Here is a 24,062-nt window from a genome sequence, read left to right as displayed (position 1 = left end):
ATCATTGATATTAGGTTCCCCTTTCACTGAGTGTCCATTGCCTCGTCCTTTTCCTGGTCTCAGGTTGTAGGAGTTAGGTTACAGTTGCAGAGAACTACCTTTATTTAATACAAGCAGACAAGGATTCTTTTTTTTTTTTTTTAAATGTTTATTTATTCCAGAGAGAGAGAGAGAGCATGAGTGAGGGAAGGGCAGAGAGAGAGGGAGACACAGAATCCCAAGCAGGCTTCAGGCTCTGAGCTGTCAGCACACTTCTACGATATCCTTAAAAAAGATCTTTGACTCCTAAAATCTGGCTCTTTCAGCATTTCATCCATTGAAAGTTTAAAAAATGTTTATTTCCTCTGCTTAAAGATTTATGTCTCCTCCACTGAATCTATGACATTCAGAAAGTAAAGGGTGGTGTTTGGAGGAGCCCTGGTGTCCTAAAATAGTTTACGTAGATCACTCTGGCTAGCCCCTTTTCTCCACGCTTCTCTACTTGGATAACAAAACTAATTAGCTCATACAAGAAACTGAGTAAGAGTCAACAAGCAACCCAATGATACAGCTTCTATATGGAGCAGCTTCCACATGATAGTCTCAGAGGATAAGTAAGAATAACATTTGACACCAACAGGTCCCTACAGAATCATTGCCAGAAGGGAGAATAATTTGTATACTTGGTAATGACTGATAATCTACATTATCAGTCCTAGTAATTTGCCTGTGCATACCCTCAGACTTTAGCTCCAGATGTAGCCATCCTTCGATAATATGATACCATTAAATTTTTCAACCACTTAACAGGACCCAAAATCCTGAAGAGGACTGAAAAGGCCAATAACATATTCTTTATTCCTTTAATAAACCCATTTCCAACCTGAAACAAGTGACAGTGATTTCGTTTCCTTTGGANGCCTGACGCGGGGCTCGAACCCACGAACCGCGAGATCATGACCTAAGTGAAAGTTGGACGCTTAACCGACTAAGCCACCCAGGCGCCCCGACAAGGATTCTTTAAAGGATTCTTCAGGGAATTTGATAAATGGATCACACAAGTATAGGAAGAGCTGAAGAAAGAGATCCGAGGCTGAGCTGCCAGGAGTGACTCACAAAGCCACACTGAAATGGTCCACCAGAGGAACAATGCCTCTGAGTCAGAGGCCTGAAGAGCCTTCACAGTAATCTCTCTCAGCAAACAAGATGCCTCACACACTGCCCATCGCCTCATTTATTTAGTCTGAGCACTGGTGTCATTCAGGTGACCTATGGCCAAACCCAATGACCATCCACAACTCTGGTTTATGAGGAACTAAGATATATAGTGGTTAGCTTTCCAGCAATCGCAAAGAATATCAGAAGGATATTGGAGTGGATGATACAAATCTATTGTGTCTGTCATAACAATATATGCCTTTTTAGAAATAAGTTTAAATTAGAGTCTACCTCTACTTGCAGTTTTTTTTTTGTAAAACTAATATATAAGTAAATATAGAATTAAGTCTTTATCTAAATTAGGGTTTTTAACCTGGGTTCAGTGTATGGGCTTGTTATATGATTGTATGCAAATTTTTTTGTCTATGTGCAAAAATATTTTTGGAGGGTTTATTGGTGTCATAATATTCTCAGGATTATCTGTGAACTCCCAGACATTTGAGAACCATTGGTCTTAATCTGTGCTGAATTTAAATTCTCTTTTATTAATTCTTTCATAATTATGCAAAGCCAAAATCAATTACAATTTCAAATGAAAATCAGTGCTATTTTCTAACATCATTGTTGGAAATTATTGGAAATTGATTAGTTTCCAACATAATCAATGTTAGTCTCCAACACCATTTTTTAAAATTCTTATTATTTAAAAATAAACTATTCTGAAGATATCCTGTTGTCTTTCAATTTAGCCAGCTGACATTACAATTGTGAAATCAATGAAGAATCCTCCATCTGGTGTTAAATTAGTTATGGCTGCTATTTGTGTCATGAAAGATATAAAACCAGAAAAAATTTCAGATCCTTCAGGAACCGGAGGCAAGGTAATAACTAGACACACATTTAAATCATATTCATGACTATACATAACACCTTAGTAATTATTATCAAATTAAATATTGAATAGATTCAGAATGAAGTATGGAAAACAACAACAGGGATTCCAGGATAAGGCTAAGGCAGTATAGCAACCAGAAAAATGTGCTTCTGATGGTTCTATTTCTTTTTCTGTCTGTGCAGGATTACCTGCTATCATGGGGTGGGATTAAATGAACACTGAGATTTGTGAGATTTTTCCAGCTAAGATTCTCAGGAATGTTCTATATAACCACATAGGTGTTATTTCTGAATATTCAAAATATTCTGGTGAGTTAAGCAATATAGTGAAGTTGTTCAAAGCATGTCTGTATTCAGAAATCCTGTCCTGCTAGCTGTGTGACCTTGGGTAAGACATTTAACCTCTGGGGAACTCTGGAGGGTTATTAAAGTACCTGCCTCACAAACTTAATGTGAAGATTAGATTATACATACAGATAGATACACATAGATAATACATATAAAGTTCTTATGTATAAGGCCTTATAAACAGTAATTTTGCAATAAAGCTATTTTTAAAAAAATTTTTTTAATGTTTTTATTTTATTTTTGAAAGAGAGACACAGTGTGAGCATGGGAGGGGAAGAGAGAGAGGGAGACACAGAATCTGAAGCAGGCTCCAGGCTCTGAGCTGTCAGCACAGAGCTCAACACAGGGCCCAAACTCATGAATGGATAGATCATGACCTGAGCCAAAGTCAGACACGTAGCCAACTGAGCCACCCAGGTGTCCTATATGTTAACTGTTGTTATTATAATTATTATTCAAGGCTATATCCCTCAAAAAGGAAGGGATAGCATCCATCCTAAACTAAATCTATGGACTTATATTCTCTTCAGGCTTTTATAGTACCTAGCTTTTAATTCCTGAATTGAGGAATTGGTGTGTGTGTATGTGTGTGCACGGGCACACACACATAATAAAGAAAATAAATAGGTTCTTACCAAGTTATTCTAATTTATACACACACAAACACACCCTACCCATCAGGCTTCTGGAATTAGGAAAAAGGATGTTGAGCTACTTACTTAACATCTTTGCTAGCATAAATACCATGTGCTTCATCCTATAACTGGCAGAATGATGTGTAATCTTTTTCTTCTTACTCTTCTTTATCTCACTTGGGGAGCCTAGGTGGGTAAGGCGGTTGTCTATAAGAAAAATGTTTGTTACCTGTTTTAGTCCATTTGGGCTGCTATTACAAATTACCATACACTGGGGTGGCTTATATTTATTTCTCATAGTTCTGGAGGCTGGGAATTCTGAGATCCAGTCTCCAGTAGATTGAGTGTCTGGTGGAGGGCTCACTTCCTGTTTCATAGATGGCCTTCTTTTCACATGGCAGAAGTAGAGGGAGCTCTCTGAGGTCTCTTCTATAAGGACACTAACTCCATTCGTGCCTTATCACCTCCCTACAATCTCACCTCCAAATACCATCACAAATTCATAGGTTTCAACATATGGATTTTGATGGGGGAGGACACAAACTGTCAGTCTATAGCACTACTTTCCTGGCTTGAAAGAATCAGGAGTAAATAAATAAAATAAAACTGGAAATAATGAAAATACATTTTTATATGAAATTCTGATGGTATTTATGCTGGTTGCTTCTCTTACATTTCCTGAAGAGAAATAATTACATCATTTATGCTTTCAATGTTTAATTTTTTTATAATGAATTCAATGTATGTGTTCATATTTTTAAATGTTTGATATGTTCAATCTGTTCTTGGGGAGAGGAGTCTCTTTATTTTCAAAGAAATGTAAGTTGATTTTTTGAAACTCTATGGTTTCTCTGGATAATATAGCTTAAACTTCAAGAAGAAAAAGTATCTTTAATTGTTCACTTAATAGATTTCCATAAATTTTATTTATAGATATTAGATTACTGGGCACCTAGCAAAAAGCTTCTGGGAGATATGAATTTCTTAAGAGATTTGAAAGAATATGACAAGGACAACATTCCAGTGAGTTTCATTAATTTTTTAAAATATAAATATAACTTTGCCAAGATGTAGAAGATCTTTAACATTATGTAATGTTATATAAAACATAAGAGGATAGTCCATATTTAGGACTAAAATAATGAAGGAATTCTTGACCTTACTGTGAATTCTCATAATGCATAAAACCACTCCTTCAGACAACTGAAAGTCATTTAATAAATTACTATTTTAGGGGCGCCTGGGTGTCTCAGTCAGTTGAGCATCCGACTTCGGCTCAGGTCATGATCTCACAGTTCATGGTTCAGGCCCCGTGTCGGACTCTGTGCTGACACCTAGCTCAGAGCCTGAAGCCTGTTTTGGATTCTCTGTCTTCCTCTCTCTGACCCTCCCCTGCTCACGCTGTCTCTCTCTCTCTCTCAGAAATAAAAAAACATTAAAAATAAATAAAAATAAATTACTATTTTAGTGTATCATTCACACAAAACAATTCTGTCTTCTTAGAATAGTTTAATAAATCTGAAACCCAAGTGTATGTGAGATAAAAAAGTATAGTGCACTTTTGCATCCAAACTTATATTTATTTATTAATGTCTAATTATTCTTTCCTCTCTTTTTCCATATATTTTCCCAGTCTCCAAAAGTCTTAGTTTTTTTTTGGTAGAAATATTTTGCCTCAATGTCATAATCTTGCATATTTTGCTCACAAATATGACTTGTGTTTCTGCTACAATACTTGACTTTGGTGTTTAAAGACAACATAACTTTCTTATATAATTTTTGCGATGCTTGATTTTTTCATCTAATGATTGTATGATACATGTTGAAATTTTAAGATCAGAATGCTTGTCGTATAGGTGACTGTTATGCAGAAGATACGTGGCGAGTACCTAACAAACCCTGAATTTGACCCTTCTAAGATTGCAAAAGCTTCTTCGGCAGCTGAGGGTCTGTGTAAGTGGATCATGGCGATGGAAGTGTATGACAGAGTTGCAAAGGTATTTTGAGGATAAACACACTCATTTTCTCTTGAAATAGTCCCAGAAATTAAAATCTATGTATATATTGACAAGTTAAGAAATTTCCAGAAATGACACCAGCAAGAATTTGTCTTGCTGCAGCACAAACATCAAATGTTGAGTACCTAGTAGATGAAGAGAATAGTAGGGGGTGACATAACCTGGCGAGGGCAGTGTGAGTGGCAGTGCTGTGGGAACAGAGATCAAGTGGCCAGATTGACCTATAGCTATAGAGACTTAGGGTATAAAATAATTAGAGTTTCAGGAGTAAAGAAAAACCAAAACATCAAAGGCAAAGTGGCACATGAAAAAGTTGATTCAAAGGGTCAGAAGTAAGAAGGTCCAGTAGAGTTAAGAGGTAGAGCATGGAAAGTTGCACTGAAGCAATGGCATGCATTGATAGAGAACCTTTTATGGAGAACGGTTAAAAGCACTTTGTGACTGTGGCTAGCAAAGGGCCAGGGAAGCACTGACCTTGCCCTCTGTAGCTTGCAGAATTCTACTGAGGGAAACAGGAAATACAAATAAAATGGCACAGAAAAATACAGAGTAGCATGTGTTTAGAATAACCTCAGAGTATAGAATAAATGGTCAGGCTGTCACAATTTGGATTATTCCTAATAAGATACATGTGCCTGTGGAGAGTTAGGGATTTTGACCGTTAGTTTCAGGGGAGTAGATTTGTCAAAGAAAAAAAAAAGTAATTTTATCTGGGATATTCTTCCATGGAACATCTTTGGGGGAGGTCCCCATTGCAGGTTTTGAGCCCTCAACCTAGCTCATTTCCACACATCTCCCCAGGCAGGTATAATAAGGCAGAGAAGCCACAGTCAATCTCCCCCTCGACATTGCCATTTCAGTTCAGATGCAACTGTCCCTTGTTATTAGGGAAGGGTTGAAGGGAGATATTCAGGAAGATCTCCTCTGAAGTCAAAAGTAGAAAGTGGAGCTTCATGCTTCCTCTCCATTTATTTAACAGATGCCAGGATTTCAGCCCAGAGGAGAGAAAACAGGACATTTGGTGTCTGATCTCTGCCTCCTCCCTTCCTCTTTGCCATCAGCTTTGTTCATGGCAATGAACCAGAATATTTGGATCTTTCAAATGGGCATATATTCTCTTTGGTCATCTTCTAGATTCTTTCTCCCCATGGTTTAAAATACATGCCATGATCAAGTTGGTCAAATCCCATTCTTATTATACTAATGAGCATAATAAGATAAGAACTTTAGAAAATCCCCTTTCTCTCAACGAAGTGTGGCTTTTGAAGATTTGTTGAGGAAAAGTTAGTTTTGGTAGTAAAACTGAACATCAAGGCTTTCTTTCTCTTTGTACCTGTTACAGTAGTCTTAATCCCTCCAAGGCAAATGTGTGCCTCAGCCAACTGGGAAAAAGACCACAGACTTGAAAATGCTCCCCCCCCCGCAACCCCCCAACACACATTTGTGTATTTTAAATATTTATAATCTTTGTTATGTATGTTTTCCTGTGTTTTTGGTAACATTGAATGGCAACTTCTAATTTTTTTTAACTTCTCATTCTTTTGAGACATTTTGCTGCATATTGTACTGTTTTTGCTACATATTCTAACATATTCTTAGTCCAGAATAATTCATTTCTTTTATAGATGATCATTTGCTAGTCCAGAATGATTTATATGTTTTATATGATACATAAATATATTTTACTTTATTTGGGTAAAAAATACATCAGATTTAATGCATATTTTGCATAATTTATTATAAATAACAAATGTATTTCTAATAATAATAAACTTTTAACCCATAATATCTATAAAGGATTATCTAAGCGTCAGTTTTACACATCCTAGCTGCATATATTGTTCCCAAACAGGTAGTGGCTCCTAAGAAGGCCCGCTTAACAGAAGCTCAGAAGTCCCTAGCTGTGACCATGGAGCTTTTGAATCAGAAGAGAGCAGAACTGGCAGAAGTAGAACATCATTTGGAAAATTTACAAAGAACATTTGTTGAGAAAACTGAGGAAAAGGCTCGTTTAGAAGATCAGGTGGAACTCTGCGCTAAGAAACTTGAAAGAGCCTCAAAACTAATTGGAGGACTGGGTGGGGAAAAATCAAGGTTCGATTTCTGCTCACTTTTACAATATTTACGAAAGTCAGGCATTAAAGTCAAGGATGGTGTTTGCAATTTCTTTCCAAATGCCTTTTTTTTTTAAATAGCAAAATAAGGCAAATGATCATTTGTAATCTAAGTGGCGAGAATGTGGATCATCATAGTATAATTCTTTGTAATCTTATGTGTTTTCAAACTTTTTCATAATATGTTTGTAGTAGACATGCAGCTTACTTTCTTAAAATTTATTTCAGAGAAGATATAACAGGATTGATCTAACTAAAGCACTTAGCAGTTAGCTTTATTCTAATCTATTTATTTGTACTGACCAGCCAACTATCTCACTTATTAATTCTATGTGTTGAATGAATAGCATGATAAGGTAATAGGCCTTTGACAGTATTTCGTAGTGCAGATTAGGTGGTTTTAAAATGCACTTTTTTCTTGTAAAGTCTTCATTAAATGAAAGAAAAAAATCAACCTTAACAATAGTATGCCGCTGAAACAATAGTATACCTGAACAATAGTATACAACTTAAGGTAATTTTTGGTAATGAACTGCAAATGTTTTTGTGTTTTACAGTCTATCAGTAAATACTGAAACAAATAATAGGGCCTCTAGAACAAGTCATCCTGGAGAAAATTATTAGACAAAATGCTGGCATGTTTTTGTTTTTGTTCTTTCCTATTCTGAAGGGTCAAGTCCTGCAAGAAATGCCTAATAATCTAATAAGGAAAGGTGGATTGTCATTCATAGACACGGATTATAGCATTGTCAGAGCTAGAAGGGACCCAGCCTCCTCATTTTGTAGATATAAGCAAGAGTCCAACATTTCATGGCTTGTTGTTACAGAGTTTGGACTAGAAGCCCCCTTACCCTTTCAGATACTGTCTTTCATCACTTTCTATGGTGAGACTGTTTTGCCTTTGGTTGATCTCACAGATGGTCTCAAGCTGCAGATGATCTTCAGGTGATATATGAAAATTTGACTGGTGATGTCTTAGTATCAGCAGGAGTAATAGCCTATCTTGGTGCTTTCACTTCTGGTTTTCGACAAACATGTACAGAAGATTGGAGTATGTTGTGCAAGGTAATAGTTTCATATTTCATAAGTTTCTTTTTGAACATTCAAAGTATGCATCGCAGTATTGTGGAGAAAAGGGAGGAAATAGCTGAAAGTACGGGGTCTTGTTCTTTGCTTCTTGTTTGAGCAGTAAAATGCTTTTATTGTCCAACTTCCAGCTTTTTCTGTTTTTTAGAGTTATTAAATAATATCTAATGACAAATCAGTAATTTTAAAAATATTCCAAGCCAACAAGACGAAGGGAAACATTAGATATTTGTTTATTTCTTACAGAAGAAAAGAATTCCATGTTCAGAGGCATTCTCACTGAGTAAGACTCTGGGTGATCCAGTAAAAATTAGAGCCTGGAATATAGCTGGATTGCCAACAGATACTTTCTCAGTCGATAATGGAGTGATTGTGAATAACTCCAGGCGTTGGTAAGGAACGTAAAGAATTTTTCAATTATTTTATTTGAAAGTATTTAAACATAGAGAAAAGTTGACAGGATTTTAGAGTAAGTAACTGCCCCCTCCTGGACTCTGCAATTGACAGTTTATTATTCTTGCTGCTTTATCACATGTTTATCCATCTCTCCATCCATCCATCCATCCTCCAACTCATCCTTTTGATGCCTTTCACCGTAAGTTGCAGATATGGATATACTTTCCTCCAAATGCTTCAGCATGCATATCGTTAACTTGTTTTGGTCTGTTTCTCTTTTCTTTTTTTTAATGTTTATTTATTTATTTTGAGAAAGAGAAATAGATTGAGGGAGGGGCAGAGAGAGAGAGAGAAAGAGAATCCCAAGCAGGCTCCATGTGGAATTCAGTGCAGAGCCCAATGTAGGGTTTGATCCCACAATTGTGAGATCATGACCTGAGCCAAAATCAGGAGTCAGACACTTAAGTAAGCCACGCTGGTGCCCCATTTTTTTTTCTTTTGAGGTAAAATTTATGTATTTTGTTGTACAAGACTTAAGTATACCATTCAATGAGTTCCAACAAAAGTATACCCTTGGTGCTGATACAGAATCTGAATAACATCCAGAAAGTTCCCTTCTGTCCCTTCCCAGTAAATCCTCACTCCTACCCATAGTAGGAAATTATTATTCTGATTATCTTCCACCACAGGCTAGTTTTGCCTGTTCTAGAACTTATATAACCAGAACATACTGCACGTACTCTTGTGTGTAAGTCTTCTTCCACAAAGCATAACATTCCTATTTTTTGTTGCTGAGCAATATTCCATTGTATGACTACATCACCCTGCACTCTCCTATTGATGGACACCTTGGCTCTTTGGAGTTCTTGGCTATTCAATGTATTTATTTTAATTGGGCATTTCTACTTGATTTTTTTTTTAATTTTTTAAAGCATTTATTCAGTTTTCAGAGATAGAGAATGAGTGGGGAAGGGGCAGAAAGAGAGGGAGACACAGAATCTGAAACAGGCTCTGAGCCATCAGCACAGAGCCTGATGTAGGGCTCGAACCCACAAACTGTGAGATCATGACCTGAGCTGAATTCGGATGCTTAACTGACTGAGCCACCCAGGCGCCCCTCTACTTGTTTTTAAGATACTAAAACTTGGGGTGCCTGGGTGGCTCAGTTGGTTAAGGGGCCAACTTTGGCTCAGGTCATGATCTCATGGTCCGGTCTGTGGGTTCAAGCCCCACGTCAGGCTCTGTGCTGACAGCTCATAGCCTGGAGCCTGCTTCGGATTCTGTGTCTCCCTCTCTCTCTCTGCCCTCTCATGCTCTGTCTCTCAAAAATGAATAAATGTTTAAAAAAATTAAAAATAAAAAAATTAAGATACTTCAATTTGACAATTTGTACCATTTCATCGATATCTTTTCCAGTTGCTATCATTGATAGTGTGATAACTATATCAACTTTTCAAATGGTTTTATTATCTTTTTATTTATATCACTTTGAAAAACTTAAACAATTACTCTTATCTGAGAATTCATTTCCTATAAATGATTATTTACTCATGTTGTCATCTCATTTTCAGTCTTTTCATGGGACTGTATCTCAAATATACTATGATAAATACAGTTGAGTTCTTATATTCATGAGGTACTGCTCTAAGTGCCTTATATTCTCACAAATTCCTATGAATTGACATTATTATTATTTCATCTTACAGATGAGAAATTGAGGCTCAGAGTGATTTAATAATTTGAAATTTAGTAAGATAACTTAGCTAATAAATGGTAGAGCCAGAATTTTAACCCAGGCAATTTAACTTCCAAATCCTTGTTCTTAATTAGTATGTTAAGTGAAATGTGGAATAGGCTATCACATTTACTACTTTTAAAATCGTAAGGGAAATTTCAGTCATCTTGTGGAATATGAGATACATATAAGGAAATCATACATTGTGAAAGTCTGAGTTATTATTTGTTTATATTCTTTGGAAACCCTACTAGATACTTCAAAACATCTAAGTCTCCTTTATGTTGACAGTATTGTTTTAACAAAATAAGGATTTGTAGGATCTTATTTTAGTGTTTATCCACTAAAATTTTACTTGAGCGTGAACATCCTTAGGCTAAAACTTCTGGACAATTAGTAAATGTATTATAATCTGAGAAAGTATATTTAGCTATTTAAAAAATGTGTTCTTGGGGCACCTGGGTGGCTTAGTCAGTTAAGCATCTGACTTGGACTCAGGTCATGATTTTGCGGTTCGTGAGTTCAAACCCTGCATTAGACTCTGTGCTGACAGCTGAGAGCCTGGAGCCTGCTTTGGATTGTATGTCTCCCTCTCCCTCTGCCCCTCCTCCCTCCCTCCCTCCCTCTCTCTCTCTCAAAAATAAACATTTAAAAAAATATGTTCTTTGGCAGAGCAGGGAAAGTTCTACTTAACAGAATATTAGACCCCAAGTCTTTATAGTTCTGTTTTAGAACTCTTTTCAATGCATTGGTGGTCATTCAGATTTTTCAAATTGTAATTCAGAAAATGCTGTTGGTATATCTATGTCTTAATTTAAATTCAAGGAAACCAGAGGTTTCAGGGTTGTATGTAAATTATGGAAAACAATCCGTAATTTTCTGGCAGAAAATTGCCTCTTCTAATAAAGTAATATTACAATGGAGTTATCGTTTCTACCTGTTATTTGTGGAATAGCTGGTCAATAGGCCACAGACTGGGTGACTTTTAAAGGATTAATCTGTATCCTCATAGCTTAGACTTTGCTTCTTGCCACTTGACCCCAGTATAATCATCTATCGCTGTCACCCTTGATGACACCAATATAAGTGGCCATAGAGGCTTTTTTTTTCTGCATCTTGATTGTGTGTGTGTGTGTGTGTGTGTGTGTGTGTGTGTGTGTGTGTGTGTGTGTTCATCCTGATATTCTTTCTGAATGAAGTTCTCTGAGCTTCTCGAATCTGTTTCATTTTCTCCCTCTTTTCTGTCTGGTATTACTTTGTCATTTTTCTGATATTGTCCCAAAGCTATGAGATAATCTGTTTTGTTTTTAATCACTTTTTTCTTTTTCAGTTTCAGTCTAGGTAATTTCTATAAAACTGTCTGGTTCTGTTGAGTGTACATACAGCCTATGAAAGTAATTCTTTGGATTTGACATATTTTTTTTATTTCTAGTGTTTCCATTTAACTCTTTCTTGTAGTTTCATCTCTCTGATGAAGATCTCTTTAGGCATGTTATCCACCTTTTCCACTAACTCTTTGACATTCTTATCACAGAAAATATTTTGCTGCTTTATTAACACATCATTCTGGCTACTTAACAGCAATGCTTTTATTTGCTCCAGTTACTTCTTCTGTCAGAAGCATAGATGGATAATGCTTTTTATATCAGACTGGCCAAGGATCTCAAATGTAGGTTTGAATAAGAGAGAGAAAGGGAGAGAATCCAGTGCAGAGCCTGACATGGGGCTCGAACCCATGAAATGTGAGACCATGACCTGAGCTGAAATCAAGAGTCAGATGCTTAACCCACTGAGCCACCCAGGCACTCCTGCCCATTTTTTACTTAGATATTTTTGGGTGTTGGGTTTGGTCAGTTCTTTATAGGTTTTGGGTACTAACCCTTTATCACATATGTCATTTGCAAATATCTTCTCCCATTCTGTCAGTTGCCTTTTCATTTTACTGATTCCTTTTCTGTGCAGAAGCATCTTATTTTAATCAAGTCCCAATAATTTATTTTTGCATTTGTTTCCCTGCCTCAGGAGACATATCTAGTAAGAAGTTGTGACAGCGTATGTCAAAGAGGTTACTGCTCTCCTCTAGGATGGCTTTCTGTCTCATATTTAGGTCTTTAATCCATTTTGAATTTATTTTTGTGTATGGTGTAAGAAAGTGGTCCAATTTCATTATTTTACATGTCACTGTCCAGTTTTCTCAACACCCTTTGTTGGAGAGATTGTCTTTTTTCCATTGGATATTCTTTCCTGCTTTGTCAAAGATTAGTTGACCATACAGTTCTGCATTCATTGTGGGTTTTCTATTCTGTTCCATTGATCTATGCATCTGTTTTTGTGTCTATCTTATTTGTTACAGCTTTGTAATAACCTTAAGTCTGGATTTGTGATGCCTCAAGCTTTGGTTTTCTTTTTCAAGATTGCTTTGGCTACTCAGGGTCATTTGTGGTTCCATACAGATTTTAGGACTGTTTGTTCTGGCTCTGTGAAAAATGCTGATTGTTCTGTCTTTTGGGAAGGAAAGAAAAATTACTTAAAAAACACTAATTGATAGTAATTGATTACAGAGCCTTTTTTTTTTTTTTGTAGACAAAAGGAAAAGGGGTTTTATCTCTAGAGGTTGAAACAGACTGAGAAAGCCAAAATGACTTGGGACAAATACTCCCCTTTCTGTACTAACATTTTTTCAAGATGATCTCATGCACCGTACTGAATATAAAAGGAACCTAAGACAGTATCATCATAGAAGAAGAGGAAAGCACATTCTTTTTTACATATCTGAAACCATGAATTATTCTTAATCACAAAGCCTTTACCATAATGACATAGAAAAATTTATGAAATAGATCTCAAATACATACTAGACAAGATTTGGAAACTTAGTTTATGGTTCTACTCATAACCTGAGGAAATCCGTTACAGATGGGTGGATCTCTTGTTTTAAGTTTTTATCAAATAAGTAGGTTTATGTTTTATATTATGTTAACAGATGTAATTTATTAAAATTACCATGAAGACCATGCATTATATTTGAAAAAACAGTTTACAGGTTCACAAGATTCTACTTCTGACATTGAACTAATTTTAGAACCTTGGACAGAGTACTCCCTGAGACTGAATTTCTTCATTTCAAAGATAAATGACAATAACATTCCTTTTTTTTCATAGGTTTCTTATGAAGATTAATCCTGATAATGTATTTAAAACATATTTGAACCACTGTGTTGGTAAAGATTGATGGTGATGTTTATTATTTAAATTACATAAATTTAAAGAAATATTAACATTTATTTATTTCCCTCAGCATTTTTCTTCTTATATTCTAGGCCCTTAATGATTGACCCTCAGGGTCAAGCCAATAAGTGGATCAAAAACTCTGAAAAAGAAAATCAGCTTAGCATTATTAAGTTATCTGATTCAGACTATATGAGAACACTGGAAAACTGTATTCAGTTTGGAACTCCGCTTCTATTAGAAAATGTTGGTGAAGAACTAGACCCATCTTTGGAGCCTTTACTACTTAGACAAACTTTTAAGCAAGGTAGAAGTTCATTAATATTAGTTGGTAGAACCTAAAGATGGTTTGATTATTTTTAAGGCATATCTTTGTGGCAAGAAAGCTGCTATAGAAATTTAAGAATAATGTTGATAACTCAGAACTTCTGGATCATTGTTATGTGTGAAAGGAAATTTGAGACAAGTATCAGGAATGGACTTTGGTCAGATATTCTAAAACAAACATCTTACCCTCTGCTCATTATGTTAACCCCTGTTATCTAGATGGTTGTTCAGTAGACAATATAAAGAAGTTGAAGCCAACCTGAATTCCCTTTATCTTGTGATCATGGAGCTCACAAAGTCCATTAGTATGAACAGTAATGGTTAATGTGGACCAGAGTTGACTTTGGGTAAATAGTTGCCACCTTATGTCTTTCTGCTTATAAAACTTTTATCTCTGCCAAACTCTAGTACTTTTAAGAGCTTTAGGAATATACAAATAATCTTGGAGTCATGATTGAAAATTGATAGAGGAGGTAAGATCCAAAGGAATCTTGATTTAGAAGGCTCCATGACAACCAGAGAAAATGTCTTAGACGGCCCCAGAATGAATGAGTCCTGCTATATAATTGCTTATTTGCCCCTGTGTCCGTCAACTTTAGTCAACCTCTATTCTATTTTATATTACTTTAAGACCTGTTACTTACTTCAGGAATGGCCTTACCATGGAAGGGCTATACAACTTTGGCTTACTTATCATGTGTTTGCTTTCTGAAATATAGGTGGCGTTGATTGTATCAGACTCGGTGAGGTCATTATAGAGTATTCCTTTGATTTCAAGTTTTATATCACCACAAAACTGAGAAATCCACACTATATGCCAGAACTGGCTACAAAGGTGTCTTTGCTCAATTTCATGATAACTCCAGAAGGACTTGAAGATCAGTTACTAGGTATTGTTGTTGCAAAAGAGAGGTATGTATTTTCTTATATACTTCCTGATAGCTTAGAGAGGAATATTTGTAGGCCGTTAATACTTTTGTTATGTGATTATTCCAAAACCTTGTCAAATTTTATATCTTGTAGTTATAAATAAGTACATAATTCTTTAAAATAGCTGTTCTGGGGGTACCTGGGTGTCTCAGTTGGTTGAGTGTCCAGCTCTTGATTTCAGCTCAGGTCATGATCTCATCATGATGGTGAGATTGTGCTCTGTGACAGGCTCCACTTTGAGTGTGGAGCTGCTTGGGATTCTCTCCCTCCCTTTCCGTCTCTCCATTCTCTGCTTGCATGCACTTATTCTCTCTCAAAAAAATAAACATAAAAAATAAAATAGCCATGTTGTAACAAGGAAGTCATAAGCCAATCATGTTATATTGGACTCTCTTAGTATGGGTGGTAGGATTCAGGAGACATGCCATGACTTCAGACTTGTATCTGTTTGTTTGAGCCAAGAAAGTTCCCCCTAAGAATGTATGCTGTGGACAAAATCAGAAATGTGTTGAAAGACTTAAATATAGGATGTTAATGAAACAATGAAATATTTGAGTAATATAGTGAAATAATGAAATAAGAATGAGTGATGAAAATACTTAGATAAGAATGAAAAAACAGGATACAAAACTATACATGGTATGTGTAATATTGTGTAAAAAAAAAAAGTTCATGAATGATATACATAAAAAAAAACCTTTGAGAGGGAATAGGCCAGAATGTTAACAGTGGTCATCTCTAAGGGTGGTAAGATTACAGATAATTTTAATTATTTTTTCATACTTATATATTTTTCCATTACTGGTATGTGTTATGTTTTACTACCTGATAGGGCTGCTAGTCAAGGATTGCTTCCTGAAGGAAATTTTTGATTCCACTTGGAGCTTCACACAGCATTATCAAGCACTCTATTTTATGAAACCAAATTACAAGTGAAATTATGTGATCATGAGTTACTTTAGTTACTTCCAATATTTGAATCTCACTTGTATAGTATCCAAGATAGAACCATGTCCTAACATATTCCTTAACATGGTGAATTATGTTATTTTGAGGTTTTATACTATATTTGTAAAGGTGTTAAGTGCCAGTTTTGTCTTTTACCTGAAGAGGCAATTGTATGATGAGTTGTCCTTTCTGGCACTGCTCTTGTGGAAGAGATGATGAAAATAACACTGAGTATGACAAAGCCAAAGCACAGATAGGAAGTGTTCTATTGTGTCTCTTCTCCAGTTCTTATTCTCACAGAACTATCTGGGCCATATGGAAAAACATAACACGTTCTTAGACTTACTATGTTATTGCCACATTTTACATGTATACATTTAATGACCATTTAAAAAAATTTTTTTTAATGTTTTATTTATTTCTAGGAGAGAGACAGCATGAGTAGGGGAGGGTCAGAGAGAGAGGGAGTCACATACTGAAACAGGCTCCAGGCTCTGAGCTGGCAGTCAGCACAGAGCCCGACGCGGGGCTCGAACCCACGAACCGCGAGATCAAGACCTAAGCGAAAGTCGGACGCTTAACCGACTAAGCCACCCAGGCGCCCCTTAATGACCATTTTTTGCTCACATTTCTCAAACTACCATTTGTGTAGAAATAACTTTTTTTTTTTTTTTTTACTTAGGATAAAGTTTGTGTAACATATCTTAGTTTGTGTTACATTTCTACAGAATTATTTAAATGTCTACAAAATTATGATACCTAGTATTTAGATATGAATTTAGATAAAATACTGCAAATTTAGATTAAATGTTTCTCTTTTTAGACCAGAATTAGAAGAGGAACGGAATGCCCTTATTCTTCAGTCTGCAGCTAATAAGAAACAGCTAAAAGATATAGAGAAAAAAATCTTACAAACATTGTCATCTTCAGAAGGGAACATTTTAGAAGATGAAAGTGCAATTAAAGTCTTAGACTCTGCAAAAATAATGTCCAATGAGATAACAAAGAAACAGCAGGTGAAAGAAGAATCCTAGCAATCTTTTTACTCTTTTTCAGTTTGCTCCTTGTATAACTTTGGAGAAAGTTTGTTTGCAAGAAACAGAAGCACACTCAAATTAGTTCAAATAAAGATACAAGGACAGCATAAGATTATAGTTAAATACACTGTAATAGTGTTGTATGCTGACAGGTGGTAGCTCTACTTGTGAACATAGCACAACGTATAAACTTGTTCAGTCACTATGCTGTACACCTGAAACTAATGTAACATTGTGGGTCAACTATTCTCAAATTTTAAAAAAAGATACAATGGGGCATTTTATTGCCCCAATTATAGAGGTACATATAGGTCTCAAGAATAAATGGGAAGTTTCTCTGATCTTTGTCTACCCCTCTCTAAGACTGTGTGCTCCTTATCTGTGCCTCTCCATCTTAAAACCAGTTTCTCTAGGGACACTTTTTATCTGTTCCTTCATACATTTGTCTTGCCAATAGAAACCAGATTTGGTTCTATTACCTTTAATTAGCACTAAGGGCCAGTACTACTTGACTTCAGCTTCTGAGGCTCTTAAAATTCTAATTCTCTGGGGGGGAAATTGCTTTGGCTTATCTTGGGACCAATTCTACCTCTACTTCCTGATTGAATCAGCTATAAACAGGATCATTCAGTATAAACATGACTACTCAGGCACACTTATCCAGCAGAGTCTGTGGATAGTGTGTCCAAAGAAGGAAAAGTGGATTCCATAAAGTGCTCTACACATTTTTCCTATAGAATAGCAATCTATCAGATTGGAGAGCTGTTATCTTAGAGAATTTTTTTTCTTTTGGGGTCAAATATTAACACCTCTACTATGTCCAGAAATGTTAAACATATGAAAAGCTAGTTGAAAAAGCTACTCTTAACCTTAACCATCAGCTAACAAATATTTGTGAAATCTACTTTCCCAGACTTTGTGCTGGGTTCTGGTGCACATGTTGCCACCTTAAACATACACATGTGTACATTCTCTCTCTCTCTCTCTCTCTCTCTCTCTCTCCCTCTCTCTCTCTCTCCCTCTCTCTCCCCCTCCCTCCCTCCCTGTCTCTCTCTCTCTCTCTCCCTGTCTCTGACCTATTGAAATAAAGGAAGATGAGTGACTATAGTAGACACATGTCAGATCCAGACAATGAATCAGTGAATAAGCAAAGGTTGACAGCTCTGGTATTTCCCAAACAAGAAACATAACCTTCAACTATTTTTCATTCATTCATTCTTCTCCCTGTCTTCTTCCTCTTCCTTCTCTTCCCACTTCTTTTCTTCCTTTTCCTTCTTCCTCCCTCCCTCTCCCCCTCCCTCCCTCCCTCCCTCCTTCCCTCCCTCCCTCCCTCCTTCCCTCCCTCCTTCTTCCTTCCTTCCTTCCTTCCTTCCTTCCTTCCTTCCTTCCTTCCTTCGTTCCTTCGTTCCTTCGTTCCTTCGTTCTGTCATTTGGTCTGTCTTTATTTCTGTCTTTCTGTCTTTCCAGCTTTTAGCATACTAAAACCTTTCCTTGTAAACCATACGTCTGTAATTTTTTCAGTGAATTAGAGGGCTATTTTTTAATACGAACTTTATTTTATGAAAAATGCATAACTAAAAAACAAATTTCCTACTTCTTAATCCTGATTTTTTTCTTTTTCTAGATTGCAGAGAAAACAGAACTCAAAATAGCAGAGTCTCGAGAAGGCTACAGACCCATTGCTAAACATTCATCAGTATTGTTCTTCAGCATTGCAGACCTGGCTAACATCGATCCCATGTACCAGTACTCTCTCACCTGGTTTGTGAACCTTTACATCAACTCTATTCATGACAGGTAAACATTCTCTAGCTTCAGTCATCCCCCCTAGGTTGGATTTTCACCACCCTTTCCATTAAAAAATACTTCATGCCTTATTATGTAATATGCATTCATTATAAAGCATTTAAAAATAGGAAAAGTTGAAAGAAAGGGAGAGAGAAAGACTTCTTTTTCTTCTAAGTTTTATTTCACCCCTACTCAAAGTGTAGGCATAGAAGGTTTAGCTTTAGTCCTTCCCCCGCCTCTTTTAAATATTTTAAGGTGACACCTGACTTATCTTTGCTGGCAACTCCAAAATCTCTCTCCACCTTTGAGATCTCTAAAAAGCTTCATTGCTAAGGTGCCTGGCTGGCTCAGCCAATAGAGCATACAACTCTTGATCTTGAGTTTGAGCCCTACATTGGGTGTAGAAATTACTTAAAAATAAAATCTTAAATAAATAAATAAAATTTGGGGTGCCTGGGTGGCTCATTCATTTGAGTGTCTGACTCTCGATTTTGACTCAGGTCATGATCTCATGTTTCATGAGTTCAAGCCCCACATTGGATTCCATGCTGATAGTGAAGAATCTCTCCCTCTCTCTCTGCCCCCCCCCCCGCCCCTGCTCTGCTTGTGCACGCATGCTCTCTCTCAAAAATAAATAAACTTTAAAAATGAATGAATGAATAAATAAAATTTAGAAAATAAAAAGCTTCAGTCCCATATTTCTTTGTAATCAAAAAAATATTTGAGAGACTGAGTGTGTGAAAGCAGGGGAGAGGGGCAGAGGGGGAGAAAGAGAGAGAAAAAGAGAGAATCCCAAGCAGGCTCCACACTCCACCTAGAGTCCCACATAGGGCTCCACCCCATGACCCTGGGATCATGACCTGAGCTGAAATCAAGAGTCAGATGCTCAGCCAACTGAGCCACTCAGGTGCCCCCAGTCCCACATTTCTAATTGTTTGCTAGATATTTTAACTTTAATCAATTAATAAATGTACACAGATTTTAGAGTCAGACTGGAGTAGGGGGTTAAAACCCAGTTCTGCCACATACTAGCTACATTAACACAGGCAAGTCAGTTAACCTTGCTGTAATTGCCTCAAATTTTTTTAATCTATGAAATAGATAATAATCGTACCTACCTTTTAAGAATTGTTATAAGAATTTAATATTTGTGAAGTGTTTATTACCAACATCTGATGTTTAGTAACTATTGTATTTATTAAATAGAATAAAAATATGGTTTGAGCCTACCATGTATGGATGTCTACATGGGCTCTTGTTAGAACAGTCTCTCCGGAGTGATTGAAATCCCTAAGACTTCCCAGCTGGGATTTGGAATTTGAATTTAACACCATCCACATGATGGAGGAAAATCAAGTAAAAAAATTGACATAAATGTAAATAACAAGTGTCAGCAAGGATGTAGAGCCGTCAGAAGCCTCATAACGCTACCGGCAGGAATGTAAATCAGTGGTGTCGCTTTGGAAATATTTAGGGAATTCCTGAAAATATTAAAGATTTGCCCTATGATCTAGTAATCAGCAAATCCAGTGATTCTTGGATATATACTGAAGAGAAGTGAAGGCAGATGTCCACACAGAAAATTACAGTCTTTTGTTTTTAGACATAAAAAACTATATTCAAAATTACTTGTGTTAATTTTTCCTCCTTCAGGATGGTGATGTTATTCATGTGAGATACAATTAGGTTCATTTGTTGTTGGTTTGGGATTTTTTTCATTTCATTGTAGAGTTTTACCTTCATCCTTGTTGATTGTAATTTTACTGTATTTTTGAGCACATCACCCATTAATATGACTCCAGAAGTAAATCCTCTACACAAAGGTCTGCTCAGAGAAGTGTCACCATCCCCTGCTCTTCCATCACCTTTCCATGGATCAAACTATTGCTTTTAAAAAGTTAAACTTTAAAAAAAATTAAACTGAAATTTAAAATTAAAATTAAATTAACTTTGAGATAAACATAGATTCACACATAGTTATAAGAAATTATATAGTGGGGGTGCCTGTCTGGCTCACTTGGTGGAACATGAACTCTTAATCTTGGAGTTGTGAGTTTGAGCCTGGCATTGGGTGTAGAGATTACTTAAAAAAAAAAAATCTGAAAGAAAGGAAGGAAGGAATGTAGGAAGGAAGGAAGAATAGAGTGATCCTGTGTATTCTCTACCCAGTTTCCTCAATGGTGACATCTTGAAAACTTCTCCCTTGATCACAACCAGGACATTGATGTTGATACAGTCACGATAGGGCACACCAGTATTACCACAAGGATTCCCATGCTGCTCTTTTATAGACATACCCACTTTTTCCCATCCCCACCTTCTCCTTAACCTTTGAGAACCATTAATCCATTCTCTATTTTTGTAATTTTGTCATTTCAAGAATGTTATATAAATGAAATCATATAGCACATAACTCTTAAGGATTGGCTTTTATTCACTCAGCTTAATTCTCTGGGGACTCATTCAGGTTGTTGTGTGTGTCAATAGTTCCTTTTTATTGATGAAATATTTAATGATATTGAGGTACATATGGGTTATTTCCAATTTTTAGCTATTATGAATAACAGATACAGGTTTTTATGTGAGCATAAGTTTTCATTTCTAGGATAAATGCCCAGTACCTCAATTGCTGTGTCATGTGTAGTTGCTTCTTTATTTTTTTTAAGTAGCTGTCCAAACTTTCCCAGAATGAGTGTATCATCTTACATTTCTTTTTTTAAATATATTTTTTAATATTACTTTTTTCTGAGAGAGAGAGAGAGAGAGAGAGAGAGAGAGACGGCGTGAACAGGGGAGGGTCAGAGAGAGAGGGGGACACAAATCCAAAACAGGCTCCAGGCTCTGAGCTGGCTGTCAGCACAGAGCCCGACATGGGGCTCGAACCCACAAACCGGGAGATCATGTCCTGAAGTCGGATGCCTAACCGACTGAGCCACCCAGGCGCCCCTTATCTTAGATTTCTTTAAGTATTACTGAAAAAATTTTGGACAAAGAAAATGAAAGCAATATGTGATTAATGCAAAATTGTAAACATATAAGAGTTTAAAGAAGACAAATATTAGCCATAACCACACCTGGAAGTAACCTTTTGTACATGTATTTTCTGACTTTTCATCTTTTTTTAATGTATACATCTTGATCTAGACTTCATGCTTCTTTGAGACAGGTAGATATTTCATAATTTTTTATTTCTTACAGTCCCCTCCCCAGCAAAAATCTCACACTAATAGAGATTCAATAAGTATCTTTTAATTTACTGATTATTTTCAGTCATTTTGGAATATAATAATTTTATAATTCTGAAAATAGAGAGGTGGTATAAACCCTGTTTTATTTTCTCAGTCTTATACCCTGTTTTTTACATATAAATTTAGAAGTTGCACACACACAAAACTACAGGGAGGCACCATGTATATCCTTCACTCAGTGGTAACATTTTTACATCATTATGGTACAATTCACAGAGCTTACTCAGATTTCATCATTTTTATATGCACTCGTGTGTGTGTGTGTGTGTGTGTGTGTATTTTTAACAGTGGATACTTATATATTAATTCATCTGTTACTTATTTTTTCTTAGTTTTGTTTGACTCAGTATATTTGCCTGCTTTTCAACATTTCAGTAACAAATCCAAAATTTTGGAAAAGCGCCTACGATATTTAAATGACCACTTCACATACAACTTATACTGTAATATATGCCGATCCCTATTTGAGAAGGACAAGCTGCTGTTTTCCTTTTTATTATGTGCCAATCTTCTTCTGTAAGTTACTTGCTTTTCCTTAATCTATTTATTGTAAAAACTTGTATAGGGAAACTAATCGATGAGGATGGTTTCTCACAGAAATATATCATGTTTTTGCTCTGCTTAAGTCATGGTTTTACTTGTACATTTCTCTGTAATAGTATTGGTGTTTGATGTTTATTAGATTTTTAAAATGTGAGTCACATGTAAAAGTCCACAAAATATTCATGTACAGTTCAATTAATTCTTACAAAGCAAAAAGTCTGTGTAACTTCCAACCAAAGTCTTTTTAGGGTGCCTGACTGGCTCAGTTGGAAGGACATGCAACTCTTAATCTTGGGGTTGTGAGTTCAAGCCCCACATTGGGTGTAGAGATTACTTAAAAAAAAAAAAAAGAAATAGAGCCTTTTCAAATTGGTTTCTTTCACTTAATAATACACACTTAAGGTCCTCCCATATTTCTTCATGACTTGAAAGCTCCTTTCTTTTTAGCACAAAATAATATTCCATTCTCTGGAATGGTTTATTCACCTATTGAAAGACATTTTAATTACTACCAAGTTTTGAATATTAATCCTAAAACTATTAACATTTGTGTGCAGGTTTTTGTATATACATAAGTTTTCAATTCATTGAATTAAATACCAAAGACTGTGTTTGCTAAATCATGCATATGTTTAGGTTTTAAGAAACTAAAGAGTATATTTATAAAGAGTATATTTTAAGAGTATGTTCAGTTTTTAAGAAACTCTCTTCCAAAGTAGTTGCACCACTTTGCATTCTACCAGTAATGAGTGAGAGTTCCTGTTGCTCCTTAGCCTTGCCAGCATTCTGGATTTTGACCATTCTACTAGATGTATAGTGTTCTCTCATTTTAATTTGCCATTTGCTAATGGCACGCGATGTTGAGAATTTTTTGTATGCGTATTTGCCATCCTTATATCTTCTTTGGTGAGGTATCTGTTAGGTCTTTTGGCTACTTTTGAATCAGTTTGGTTGTTCACTTTTTATTGTTGAGTTGGATTACAGTCCTTCCTCAGGTATGCCTTCTGCAAATATTTTTTCCCAGCTTGTGGCTTGCCTTTTCATTTTTTTGACAGTGTCTTTGGCAGAGCAGAAGTTTTAAATTTTAATGAAGTCCAGTTTCTTTCCTTCATGGTTCATGGTGTTGCATATAAAAAATCATTGCCATACTTAAGATCACCTAGATTTTCTGCTATGTAATCTAGGAATTATACAGTTTTGCATTTTACATGTATGTCTACGATTCATTTTGAGTTAATTTTGGGAAGGGTCTCTGTCCAGGTTCATTTTTTTTTTTTTTGCATATGGAGATCCAATTGTTCCAGCACCATTTGTTGAAAAGACTATGTTTGTGGCAATGAGAAAGAATGAGATCTGGCCATGTGTAGCAACATGGATGGACCTTGAGGGTGTTATGCTGAGCGAAATAAGTCAGGCAGAGAAGGACAGATACCATATGCTTGCACGTATAGGAGGATTAGGAGGAACTTAACAGAGGACCGTGGGGGAGAAGAAGGGGGTAACTAGTGGGGGAGAGGGAGAGAGGCAAACCATGAGAGACTCTTGAATGCTGAGAACAAACTGAGGACTGATGGGTATGGGAGGGGAGGAGGGAGATGGGCATGGAGGAGGGCACTTGGGATGAGCACTGGGTGTTATGTGGAAACCAAC

The 24,062-nt window shown here is 36.2% G+C and overlaps 1 protein-coding gene across 1 annotated transcript in view; it reads left to right on the top strand.

Annotated features, from left to right (window-relative positions):
* The window catches only part of DNAH12 (dynein axonemal heavy chain 12), a 201,915-nt gene that overhangs the window by 134,304 nt on the left and 43,549 nt on the right, over positions 1-24,062 (top strand). The window contains exons 49-59 of the mRNA XM_039242492.1: positions 1,887-2,018; positions 3,948-4,037; positions 4,871-5,011; positions 6,885-7,126; positions 8,064-8,211; positions 8,479-8,624; positions 13,684-13,898; positions 14,638-14,830; positions 16,620-16,812; positions 18,458-18,630; positions 22,245-22,385. Of these exons, the coding sequence (XP_039098423.1) occupies positions 1,887-2,018; positions 3,948-4,037; positions 4,871-5,011; positions 6,885-7,126; positions 8,064-8,211; positions 8,479-8,624; positions 13,684-13,898; positions 14,638-14,830; positions 16,620-16,812; positions 18,458-18,630; positions 22,245-22,385 (1,814 nt within the window). The remainder of the gene's footprint in view (positions 1-1,886; positions 2,019-3,947; positions 4,038-4,870; positions 5,012-6,884; positions 7,127-8,063; positions 8,212-8,478; positions 8,625-13,683; positions 13,899-14,637; positions 14,831-16,619; positions 16,813-18,457; positions 18,631-22,244; positions 22,386-24,062) is intronic.

This window comes from Hyaena hyaena, unplaced genomic scaffold (assembly GCF_003009895.1).
Source record: "Hyaena hyaena isolate Hyena2069 unplaced genomic scaffold, ASM300989v1 scaffold_212, whole genome shotgun sequence".
Taxonomy (NCBI): Eukaryota; Metazoa; Chordata; class Mammalia; order Carnivora; family Hyaenidae; genus Hyaena; species Hyaena hyaena.
The sequence above is the reverse complement of the archived record's forward strand: the minus strand, read 5'-3'. Positions and strand labels throughout refer to the sequence as shown.